A 13,624-nucleotide genomic window follows, 5' to 3' on the forward strand; every position below is an offset into this window, starting at 1 on the left:
AAAATACTTCACGACTACCATGCTTCATACGTGGACGGATCGAGAAATTACTGAGGCAGAATTGCTGTTCACAGATGGGCAACTTCGGCCTTAAGACCAGCTCATGGAGGACTACGATCATCCCCCGGGACAGTTTTTGACTCACCGACAGACCCTAGAAAACTACCAGCCGCACTTATCTACGGGTGAGCCAACAATACACCCGGTCATCCACACCCTCCTGTATAGGAGTACAGGAGTCGGCACTTAGTCACATGACTGTATAAGTCCATACGAGAACTTACTATTAAACCACTGCTTGCTCTCCAAGCCAAATGGAAGGACGAATTTGACCGTCAATTACACGATAGGGAGTGGGAAAGGGCATTCGAGTTCCCCAAGAAAGTGTCTAATAATGCGCGCTTTAAAAACATACAGTATTACGTCCTTCATAGAGCGTATCAAACACCAGCACGCCTACAGCAATTCTACCAGGACACCCAATTTCACTGTCCCAGATGCCACTCACCTGATGCGCACTTCCGGCAAATGTTCTGGAGCTGCCCCACCTTACAACCGTACTTGTCCGTAGTCCTCGAGACACTCCAAGAACTCACAGGTCTCACAGATATTCACACGTGGGAGGCGGTCGCTCTCAGAATCTTCTGACAACCAAAATCAAACAAAGTCTCTGTCTGCATCGCGTCACTCGCAACGCTCCTAGTTAAAAGAAGTATTACCATGAACTGGCGAGACACACTGGGCCCCCCTATAGAGGCGTGGGTGGGTGCGGTGCAGAAATGGGTGGCGGCAGAAGAAGAAACACTGTAACACCAATGTAGGAAAGTGAAATATTATGTGGTACGGCTGGGTTGCCTTACCCCAATGATAGTTCTTGGAGTCACACTAATAATCCATTAGCTCAGTCCTGGTATAGTGGCAACGGACAATCAGACTTTACTAGAGGAACATGTGTTTCAGAGTAAAAACATGGATGTTGCTTAATTGACACAACTCGAGAGAAATTCAACCAATTTATAAAAATAGTGTGTATTTTTATTTTATTTACACACCAAAATGAACGAGATATCCTACACATAAGCTGAGGTATTGATTTTTGAAGAAATATTAAATCAGTGCAGTATAATACATAGACAAAATAACATTGCGGCCAATGGCAAAATCCACTGGTGACAGTTGGTCACTTGCAGGTTTAGTTACTTGGAACCCCTATGGGGTAAGGTCATGCGGGCCCCTAGGACCAGGCAATAGCAGTCAGATCAATTTTACCTAGCCTGTGGAGTCTGGTTGCAGAGTTGTTCTGGCTGTCCTTGGCGTTGAACAGGGGCCGTGGGTGGTGCTATTTTTACTGCTTACACAGTGCTGCAAGAAACAAAATTCAAAAACCCAACAAGTACACAGCTGATGATGTCAGATGATGGTTGCACGGTCTTCTCTGTAGCTGCAGATTTGAGTGTGGGGGTTGGTTACTGGACTGGTGACCAACCAGCCTTGGCAGCTGTAAGCACAACTAAAAGCTTTGGGAACTTCACTGCGTACAGGAGAATAACGTAGTTGTCTGAGACTTCAGCGCAGGCGAGACTACAACTCCCACAATGCACTGGAATATTTGGGATATTCCTCGGAGGGCCTGATGGCCAGCAATTCTATAGATCCAACGAGTGTTTTTACCTGCAGTTTGCAGAAGACTACTGCCACTAGCTCGGGAAACTGAGAGTGCTTCTAACTTCCACAAAGGTCCCTCTCTTTGGCAGTGTTGATTATTAGCCAAGGGCAAGGGTTTTTCACTCCGTTCCAAATCTGTTGCGTCTTTTGCTTTGTGCTGATGGGCCTCCTCTTGAAGTACGTGGTTCAGATCTTAGGTTCTGGTGTGCGGGGGGTCCCTTAAATCCTAGATTAAGGCGAGTTAGGGGTGTGGGAGCTAGTAGCCAATGGGCAGCTAGTCCACCTCTGAGGTGACAACATCCAGTTGTGTAGGTCACCTTTTCTACCCAGAACCCACTATTTCTGCCATCCTAATGATGACAGAATTCAATTTTAGGTGTACAAACGAGACTGCCCACTCTAGAGGGGTGGCCAGCCGTCCTGGGGTGTACACCTCCTGCATAACTGATTTCCCCGCTTTGCCCGGGGGCAAGGAGAGGGCTGTTTACTCCTCCGGGGGTCAACCCAGATGCATATCATTGGCGGTGGAGCCTTTGAAACTCACCGCTCTAATGTGCCAATTCATTAGCCATCTGGGGTAGAGAGAGGTCTTTCCTGACCAGCCTTTTTCTCTGACTTCTGGGAGTGATCACACTGCCTAGCAGCTGGTCAGAATCTTGTCTTTGCGGCAGCAGGTGTGGGAAAGAACGGCTGGTAAGCCTGAAACAGTAAAGCTGTGGGCAACGAGAGGGTAACTTCTAAGGTGCCCTCTGGGTACATGCCACGTCACCCAGGGCACAAGAATTGTGTAATGCAAAGGAAGGCAAGTTGTTGGATACCAACCATGACTTATTTTAGATATACCAAAATGGAGTGGCCAATCTCGAGGGTGCCCGGTTGGCAGCCCATGTTATCCTATGGATCACTAACTCATATAGTGATTTACAGTGGGGAATGCCACTATAGAGACATATAGGCTTGCACTTATATGTTCACACCTTCAATATCATGTACCTTGTCTACTGGGCTGAGGAAGCCTTCCTTAGTGGGGCCTTACATATATTAAAGGTAGTCCAGGTGACTGTGCCACACATGGTGAGGGCACAGTAGTTTGAGCAGTTCTTCTGCAATGTCAGCCTGCTGTCAGCACGTTACATGGGTCGTCCAAGGTAGGTAGCACAAGCTTTTGCTGCAGACCTGGGAACCCCTTTACCACCAATGCCCTGGGTACCCCGGGCACCATATACTAGGGACTTATATGGGGGTAAAGCTTATGCCAATTTGGAAATACCAAGTTGAACGTAACAGTTTTGGCTGAGAGCAGAGGCACTGGGATCTGTGCAGCAGACTCCAGTACACTTTTAGAGTCATAACCATCAGCATTTGGAGCAAAAAGTGGGGGGTGACCATATTAAAAGGGTCACTTTCCTACATGATGTATCGATTATGTTCAGTCACTCATCTGGAAGTGTTATTCCCTATGAACTGTTCCCCTAGTACTAAGGAATATCTGTAGACTCTCTATGTTTGTGTTCTCTCCAAATTCATAAAAACGTGATCTTAAATCCTTCCCCTAACAGCCTTTTAACACTTCACTTGGTTCATCCTTCTTATTTTTATAATAAAGATAACAATCCTTAGTGTTGTTCCATCCTCTAGTGGGGTACATCCTCAACAATGTTCATGTATCATGCATATGTGGCACTGACGTGAGCACAGAGAGTCAACTGTTTCAATGAAAGAACACTTTCTCCAGTTAAGAAGTGAGAAGTAACATTGAGAACTAACCCAAAGTTTATATTGAAGGTGTCATCGGACTTCCATTCAAATAAGCCAAGTATACCAAAGACTTTTTTCTTAATTTTGTAACCTATCCCAACACAGTACAGTACCAAAAAGAGCTTTCCACTCTTCAGATATAAACAGGTGTGCGAAATTCTATTTTGATAAAACCAAATATTTAAGGAAATCAGATCAACACCTAATAGCCTTTGGAAATCCACATAAGGGAAGGGCCGCCTTGAAACAGACTATAGCTAGATGAATTGCCTCTGCTATTTTTTTCTACCATGCAACAGCAGGTAGACTGCTGCAGATCAAGCAACATTAACGTCACTCTACCAAGTGTGTTGCATCTTCTACCCCTCTCTTTGCTGGAATGACTTTGGTGGACATATGCAGAGCAGCACTGTGGAAGAAGGCAAATATTTGAATGCAACATTACTGCCTGGAAGAGACATTTCAGAAGGACGCAGCAGTAGGCCAGGCACTTCTTGGTCATCTTTTTTAAATAAGATGAGACATGTTTTCTTTTACCCTCCATCAATAGTATTCATTTATGTTGTTAACATTAAGTATTGCTTGTTATTCTGGTTCAAGCATGTGAATATATGAAAGATTCAATACTGGAGAAGAAAATGTCACTTATGTTATAATAGTTCACCAGTTTTGATATCCTTCGTAGATTCACAATTGACCTACCCTTCTTTCCACAGAGGCTCATCTAGTAATATTAATCCATCACACAAGTGCTTTGAAATCTGAAGGATGGTGACGTCTCAAGGTGTAGTCTTCAATCTATTTGTCTCTGATTGGCTAGTGTTTGGTTCTTTTTACAATTATGTAACTAGGTTTCTAAATGTCTATGTTTACGTAGACTGGTATTACATAAAGTATTGTGGGACGCCAAGCTCGATGACAAGTGATTCGAGTATGTGAATCTATAAAAGATGTCCATACTTGAGAACTACTATTACAGGTAAGTAATATTTTCTTATTTATACAGAGGGAAAAGTACTGTTGTGTTTAACCACATTACACAGTGTGACTAAAATCACACCAGATACCTCCTAACTTCTAAAGAAAATGCACCCTTTTTCTAGAAACGTAAAAGTGGCAGGTGCCTCACTCCTCTGATGAGTTGTGCCCTGTTAGAGCGGGAGTGTTAAGAATCGGACAAACCTTTCAAAGACTTTCTTGCATGCAGGTGATGCTAAATGGAGCTCCTACCTTTCTGTCCTATATCACCAAGCACACATACGTGGTATTTTACTAGCATATATGTATTTACTATGCAGGACTTGCTTAAATCCTTTGTATCACAATGATCATAATTTATGATCTGGATAATTTACAAATAAGGGCAAATATTAGGCACACCCAATCATATTTTCCTCATTGATACCCGACCTATCCCTACCTTCATCCAGTTCATATGGCGGTATTAGTTTCTATGCTTTTATTATGCCAGGCAGTGAATAGTTTACCTGCATACCTAATGCTGTCAGCAGATGGAATTCATCCCTTTAACATTTTCCCTCAGCTACCAGTCCATGTGTCTAACCTAACCCCTGCATATACCTTCATTCTTGCAGGAGGGGTCACGCGGTTTGCTCCTTCTTTGCCACAAAAATGTGCGCACAATGCCCACTTAAAGAAGCATACAAAAGCGGTTTTATCCTTTGCAGCCATAGCGACAACACTCACATGAGAGAAGTGGAACGTTTTTCTTCAACGGTGTCAGAAAGCGTTTCTAAACTATAAACATAGTGACCAAGTACACTCTCATTATCATTATTACATTTCAAGCATTCTGCCTTAACTAAGCCCCAAGCCTATTAAACGCATTCTCAAACAATTAATGTAGCTATGCTCACATGCAGCAAGGCCTACTTTGCAGGGGCGGCTGGCACATATATGCACAATTGGGACGGGCATGTAAGTGGGGGATGGATGGATGGATGGATGGATGGGTGGGTGGGTGGGTGCGTGCGTGCGTGCATGGAGGCAAAGCAAGTAGCAAATAATAAAAAAATAAAGTCTCTTACCTTGCCTGCTGCACGCCTTCTCGGTCCCTCCTTTGTTGGATCCGCGGCTCCAGCCTTCAGGAAATTCCACTAACCAATCCTGGCGTTAATCTCAACAGCATGAGATCAGCCCCAGGATTGGATGAAGCGTCCTGGTTGGAAGCTTCTTCAGGCCCTTTGGGTCTGTGCTTGGTCTCCACCCAGCTGTCTAAGACAGCTGAGTGGAGAGCTGCAAAGTGCGCAGGTCACTTTTGCCAGCCCAAGAGAGCCGGCCAAACTGACATGCGTACTTTGGAGGGTCCATCTTGCTCCTCCAGTCCTGTTTGCTGCCAATAGCAGCAGAGGAGGACACGCCCCCATTTATCCCGGCTGGAGGGTGCTGTGCACTAAATGTGAAAAATAAAGTTCTTTTTCACGTTTACTGCCGCTGCAGCGGGCGGGGAGGCGACGTCCCCTCGCTCTCACGAAAAACCTGTCACTGCTTCTTTGTATGTAACATAAATTATTATTGCATGAAAGCCTTAACACAAACAAGCTTGCAATTGAACTCTCCTTAACTACCCATTAGGCTGCAAGCAAGTCCCCAGAAATCTCTGAACAGTAACAATGCAATTCTAGTTGTTCCAGCAACCACTTCCCCTCACTAGTCAAGATGGCTGTTTGTCTACCTCCCCTCCCTGAGCTTTTGGCATCAGACTGTGATAAAGTTTATGACTGGTGAAATGTTGCCCTCCGATTGCAACCCTCGATGTAAACGAACTACTACTTGGTGTTAAGTACTCATATAGAGCGTGTAAGATTCTTCATTGTGCACAAGGTTGTGTGTAATGTTGTCACCGAGGGACCTTGGGTGCTCAAATGGACTCATGCCCACTGTTGTCCTTCTCTTACTCTTTCTGAAGCATCTTTTCCATATCCAAAACCTCTTGATGGCTTTCCTTCGGAGTAAGGGTCCAGATACTCAATATCCAAATGTGCGTCTTTGTTCTTCCACCTTGGCCATGTTGGTTCATACTAAGGTAGGTTCTACCTTGACCAGGTTTGGTGGACTCAGACTAGAAGACTACCTAGCAGTCATTCCACTCTCAGACATGATGGTTGATTGGATGACATTTGCGATATTTAGTGTTGATCCTTTTTACATCCATGTGAGCTCTAAATGCATGGTCACAAATGCCAAGTGTATTGACAATCCCTTAAATGCCTTTGCACTCCCCTTATGTTTATGGTGTGAAGATTTCTTATTTGTACTTCAAGTAGCACCTAATGGGAGCTGCAGCTTCCTCGCTGTGCTACTTGACTTTACAGAATGCAAACCTCTGCCAACATGCTTCGCATCACAAACACAGAAAAAAGAGCTGAGCTCTAGCTAGTGTCATGTTTAGGAAAGGAAGGCAGAGGGGTATACAAGTACCGTCCCCATGTTAGCGCACGCCTTTGTGGCTGGTGATCCATATCACCTATAGTACTCACTTCGGATACTCCTGTCCTTGCTGCATTAATGCAAGACTTCAACTTAAGGCTACGAGTATCTGTGAGATAGGGGAGTCTCAGGGGCCTCTCAGCACATTCTGCAGGGGAGCCCCCCATTATGTTTTGTTACAACTCTGGATCAACACGCTTTTATGGTCCGCTGGCCATACTCCTTTTTAAGTAAAAGTATACAAATGCACTTGTGCAACATTGTGAAATAGTATGCATATGAAGCATCAGTAGGAAATTGGTTATGATGGATTAATGGTGACGGCCATTAACTGTAGTGTCAGTTGGTCATGTGGGGCAATTTATCTTTTCTCACGGAGCACTAGAGAATATTTTTTGTAAAATTTAAGTGTTTTGGGCAGTTTTGAGTTCGGAATGAACATTAAAAACATTCTCTGCAGTGTCTTGACAGAATCTTCTTGAAAGTCTGTTTCACGACTCCAAGAGTAACATCTTTGCATTGATGTCAAATTTTAAAAAAAGTTTGACAAATAAATAAGAATGGAAGGTCACTCTTGCCGTGACATTGCCTTACTCGGGAGACGATTCGGCAGATGAGACCGTGACTGCTCCTCGGAGGTCCTCTTTGTAACATAAGTATGCGTTCCTCATTAAAAGCTATTGAGAATAGAGAAACTTTACTTCTTTTTACCCTCGTGCAAAACGTCATGTTGGTTGTTACATAAACTTCACAAAGAATATTTGTGATGAGGCAGGCACTGCATTTGAGACACGAGCCATCTTTGTTTTTCAAATGTATTATTGCATTTGGTATTGTGGGAACTGTGTATTCTTTGAAGGTTTAAAGTACGCACCTCGGAAACAGTGTGGTATTTGTGTTTTGCTCTCATGGATGTTTTAATTCTTTTTTTTCTCGCAGGTAGTTTTAACGTACTTTCCCTGAGCTGGCACAGAAACGGCAACTGTTTACTACTGATGAGTAAGGAGCATTTATGCTTGTGCTACTTGGAGGCGGATGGAGATGAAGAGAAGTCCCCAGAGCTGTAAAGTGAGCCTCCGTGAGGCACCATCTCTTAAGACATGACGTGCTTCTTCAGGGAGCATCACAACATATCCAGATACTCTTGAGCGCAAAGTATATTCTCTGCATTGTTCTCACGAATAGACTAGATCTTTGCAGCAAATATGAATATATATTTAAAAAATATATGAATATTTTTCATTACGTTTAGCCACAATATCTGTTGCGTAGTATATGTTTGCAGTGCAGCTGTGCATTTGTTTAGTTTCACATGGATATGTTTCGTAACTTTGGGTGGATTTTAACTTGAACGTTTCGTCCCACTGAAAAGTTTTTTATTATTTGGGATTTTCAATCAATTTAAAGGATAAATGTTTACACAAATGAGCCATAGTTTTTTTGCTTATCAGGAATGACATTTTGTTATCCATGTTTTGCAAAATGATAACAAAATGTTCAACAATAGAAACAAATATATTTTTACAAATAATAATAATAATGTATTTTTATGTGAGTCGTCCTAGCCTGGATTCTAATTTCGGAAAATCAGAGTTCAAATTGCAAGTCCTTAGGCAACCTTTAAAACTAGTTGTAATACACAGTAATCTAGTATAGTTCGTTGCTTGGGCGACACGAGCAGGGGTTTGAGATTAATAAAGGTTTTACAATAGAAGGACGTTTCAGGAGTCCTTCTAAATGTCGCTCTGTTCCTATGGAAATGCGAGTTAAATCCAGTATATGAGTAGAATAGTTATTTGAATCGTGCTCTGCGATCTGAGTCTTAGAATATTTTCTGTCAGTATTCTTGAATTGAAAGTTCTATTTTCTGAGGCAAATCCTAGATAAAATGTAACGCATTGCTTTTTATATGTTACTGTGTAAGATAGTTTGTCGCCTGTAAATATCGATCGACTGTATAGAAGTAAATCTATAATTTGTATCAAAAAGACAATAAAACATTGTGTGTGTGTATTTTTTTACTCCTCAACAAGCAGTCAATCAGCGTTCGAAACTATTTTGAATTAAATAGTCCGATATGGCAGTTTATCCTCCTTCCTGTTCCTCATCTCATCTCATATCAACTCTTTCGAATACTTATGCAACCTAGGTGGTAACACCATAAACAGTTTAAATCAGGGAGCGTTCCTTTGGATCTGGCATAACAGCACAGCTCTCTCAACCTTGTGTGATAAACAGAAAAAGCTTTAGGTTTAACAACATCGACGCTGATGAAGAGCTCAGCTCGTCATGAGGTACAGCTCTCGTACGCTCATGACGAGCTGAGCTCGTCATGGACCGCGGGATTTTCAAATCTTCAGCGCACAGCGGGAAAATGCGCCGCACCGATGCGGTTAAGAAGAACTGCTGGAAGACTGGCCTTTGCTGTGCCCATATTATGATTCACTAGAGTACAGAATTTTATTGGGCAAACATTGAGTGCTTCCACTGAAAAAGAGTGCTTGTATTGAGAAGTTTTCCTTGCGGGGGAAGGTGGGTCTACGGGGGCTTATCCTCAACACTGCAGGACTAAGTTGATTATTGTGATAAGCCATTGGGCAAGAACGTAGGCGTCAACTGTTTATTATAAAGAGCTATAACACAGGCAGTAGGCCTGACTTATTGGTTGTATAAAGCATATGTTAAAATCAGTAGGCCTTTCAGGGTGTATTTTCATTGTGACAGAGGTTGTAGAAGGGTATTTTGTTACAGGGAATCTCAAAGATTACCATAGGAGGCAAACGTCTTTTAGAAAAGCTTATGCAACATTCGATATGCATGATTTAGCTATGGTGACAAGCCAGTTGATAAAGGCTACAGGCCCTATTTCTGAAAACTGATGTCAGATTACAGGTTCTAATCTGTTTATTATAAACAGTTATAACAAAGGTACTAGGCATGACAAATTTATTGTGGAATACATTTAGTAAAGCCAATGTGTGTTTAATGGTGGATTGTCATTTTCACAATGTAGAAGGCTGTGGTCTGTTATACTGAATCTTACAAATGGCTGTAGTTGACAAGGGTTTTTGGTGTTGGTTATTCTTCCTGTGGAAAAAAAAAATCGATTAAGATTTGTAGTGCAGTAATCCTGGTTAGACCATTTGCGAAGTTTTTCATATTTTGCCCACTGTAATTTTGTATATAGTTGTAATTTTAGGACTTTCTTCCTGATGATTGCCAGTTTATATGCAATACAGGAAGCCTTATTTAGTTATGGTGACAAGATGATGAAGGCCATTGGTTCATTGAGAAATGTTTTGTCAATTGCCATAGGTCTGATCTGTTTATTATGATAAGTTATGAGAAAAACAGTAGGCCTGACGTCTTTATTGTGAAAACGTCATGTTACACCCTGTAGGCCTTTAAGGATGGATTGTTATTTACACTGTGTTGAAGCCTATAGACAGATATTGTTCTATATGGATTCTCATAGTTTACTGTAAAAAGCAAGTGGTCTGGGGTAAGATGTTTTATTTATTTAGAGTTTTCTATAGCCCTGGCTAGGCCCAAAGGTATTAGAGCAGCTTACAACATTGTTAGGCAATATCAGTGAAGAACAATACTTTACACCATTGTCATTGACATTGTCAGTCCATACTAATACAGTATAATTCAAGTGTCGAATGTCAAACCATTGTTGAATCCTTGGAAAATACCTGCATTGAACAGGGTACCAATTCCAGAGTGAATTAGTTATTTCCCGGATGGTTTAGGTGTTGATTGAGGAGGAATTATTTTAATTGTTTCCTGAAGCTCATGAAGGAGGGATTGGTTCTGATATGTGCTGGGAGAGAGTTCCAGATTTTGGGGCTCTTCCCTGAGAAATAACGAGAGAGGGCTTTGTTTTTTTGCAGGGGATTAGACTAAGTACGTTGGAGCTTCTTAGATTTCTCGTTTGGCCGGCCTTTGTGAGTTTGGATGCGAGATAGGCTGGTTTTCCAGTGTGAGACAGGCAGTTTTGAAGTTACAGAGTGCTGCGATTGGTAGCCATTTTAGACTTTTCAGTGAGGGGGAGATGTGTTTGTATCTCGTTACACTTGTGACCATCTTTGCCGCTGCATTTAGAATGGCTTTTAGTGGGGCTAAATAAGATTTTGAGGTGCCTGTGAGGGTGGCAAACTGGTAGTCCAGTCTGACAAGGCGGTTTTTTAATCACTTTGTGGGAGGAAGGGATTAATTTTGTTAAGGAGTTCCAAGTTGTAGAAGGCGCCCTTTGTTGTGGTCTTTGTGTGTGCTCATGTTCAGACTTGAGTCCAAGGTGTTGCCCAGAGATTTGGCGGAGTCTACCCAAAGTCAGTTTGCAGTTTAGAGCGTTTAGGTTATTTAGCCATTCTTTGATCTTATCTTCCATATCCTTGTTGAGTTTGTGTCTGTTTTTTATTACGGTTGTGTCCAGTGGTGAATTCTAGAATGAGTCAATGGGTGGATGAGTTGTATCACCGCAAAAATGTGTAACAGTGTACATTCATGATTTCATGTTGAGTACCTAAACTCATTTGTGACTGAAAAGGCACCTACCATTGAAGTCAAACCTATTCGTATTGATGATGCTTGCTATGTATCTTGTCTGTCCATTCTTTGTTTCTTTCTGTAACCTGTGCTGTTTTCTTTTTTAACCATGTCAGTGATGACAATTCTTTATTTGTGGGTTCTGTGTAGAGTTTCTGAGTGTGCAGGAAGAATGGCGCCTGGGCTGGTAGCGGTAATTAATTAGTGAAAAGTATTGATAATATGATGGTGCTACAGGTCAGAGGAGACCCCCAAACCTCTGCAGGGAGTGACAAGGGCTCACCCAATGAATTGAACAAAAGTCCTGTGCACACGTTAGGTTTAGAATATGGTCAAGATATTCGTAGTAAGCAAACAAACGCATCTAATGAAACAAGGTGGACAGATCTGAAAAGTTTGTTTCAAGTGAAATGTATTTAGCCTTCCCAAAAGGAAGGGTGACATCAAGGCAAACAACCATTCGACATGTGTTTTGTCATGCTGGTGCTGTACCCGTGACTCTTCAGGGCTGTCTGTTGTCAAAAAAGCATGGGTTCTGTATGCCGGTGATAAATCCGACCCGGCAGGCACGGGTTATTCAAAATGGTATCCTGGTGTGATAAAACTTCAAGTGAAGGGAGTAGTAGGACGGTCGGGTACAGCCGTCTCTACGAACATCTGCGTAGTTGTGCTTCAGCAGAGACCGGTGGCAAAGTGAGCAAGGATAGCTTGAACCCAGTGGCAAAGTGAGCTAGGGACCCACGTCTGGGAAAACTGGTCCCAGGATGCTTGCTTCTGGTTCAGGGAAGACCTGGCCTGGCAGTTCGGGATGGACTGTTCCCATGAGGCACAGGGTCAAGACTGATTTGCATATAGTTAGGACTGAATTGAGGTGGCGAGATGAGCTAAAGAATGATGATGATTCAACCCAGATCTGTGAGTGAGTGGGTGAGTGTCTGAAAAGGTTCAGTGCTCCGTCCATCATCTCTTTGTGTTTGCTGGGTACTCGGTCAAAACAGGGATCTTGCCCTCTGATCAATAGTCTGGTGTTGAGGCGGCATAAACTGACTCCCGCAAATCTAGACTTGCTATTGCAATATCCCACCCTGGAAAGCCTTGTTGTCCAAGCATTGAACCCTTTACCCTCCAATGAATTTCCCATCATCCCTCTTAACAGGGAAAGAATGGAGACATTCATCAAACATATGTTCTCATCAGCAAGCCTTGCCCTCACTTTGATAAACACCACATGCCTCCTTGGCAGTTATTTGAATGCATTACAGAACAAAGTAGCATATATATTGCTAATTATCTCAGACGTCATCTATCAAACCTTACAAAAGCTGATCTTGGACAGACAAGAGGAGTCAAAATATTCTATCAAGTCTAGTGTGGACACTACCGACTGGATAGAGCAGTCGACACCATTGTGGTACTTGGGCACAATGCCTGGATTTTCTCTATGCTGAACTGAACAATTTTCCAATACTGTTGTATGCAATTCTTCTTAATTTTCAAAGCACATTGGAATTAAACCAAACATGGGATTAAGACTTCAACTTTAGCCTGAATAAATCATTATTTTATTATTAAAAAAACATCCGTCAATTAATTTAGAACATTTGTACAATTTTTACAACCTGCACACAAAAAAAATCTATACAATGGCTAATACATGACACTGTACACATTCCAAACACATTTACTCCCACTCAATCACCAAAATCCTCTTACAAACAATCCCTCACACACAGAAAAACACAAAAATCTATTTACATTTAATTTCTCATATATACAAAAACCATAGAAAATGAGTTATTTATATTTTTATTTTGTTGGAACAATCAGATAATTTTTTGAGATCTTATGGCATACAAAATATCAGTCTACGCGTTTCGAACTCCGATCGTTAGGGAGTTCTCATCAGGACCTCAGTGCTGTGGAAAAAACACAAACACATGTTTGTAGCTACCATTCGAATCCCCTATTATTTTAGACCCCTGCTTTATCCGCTTGCACTTCTTACCTCCTACTGAAGAAGAGCCAAGTAAATCACCGCGACGTGACACCCTATATCAAGACAAACCAAATGCTCCCATTACTACAAACTTTGCCACATGCCTTAATCACCAATAAGGATTCAAGCCAACCGTTATGAGAACATAATTATGTCACCACTACACCATAAAAGGCCACATTCTAAAGGAGGCTCATTGGGCAA

At 42.1% G+C, this 13,624-nt stretch overlaps 1 protein-coding gene across 1 annotated transcript in view; it reads left to right on the plus strand.

The window, feature by feature from the left end:
• Positions 1–8,873, plus strand: part of WRAP73 (WD repeat containing, antisense to TP73) — a 458,006-nt gene extending 449,133 nt beyond the window's left edge. Inside the window, exon 12 of the mRNA XM_078642643.1 lies at positions 7,813–8,873. Within this exon, the coding sequence (XP_078498769.1) occupies positions 7,813–7,940 (128 nt within the window). The 3' untranslated portion in view covers positions 7,941–8,873. The remainder of the gene's footprint in view (positions 1–7,812) is intronic.
• Positions 8,874–13,624: the final 4,751 nt, after the last annotated feature.

Source organism: Lissotriton helveticus, chromosome 5_1 (assembly GCF_964261635.1).
Source record: "Lissotriton helveticus chromosome 5_1, aLisHel1.1, whole genome shotgun sequence".
Taxonomy (NCBI): Eukaryota; Metazoa; Chordata; class Amphibia; order Caudata; family Salamandridae; genus Lissotriton; species Lissotriton helveticus.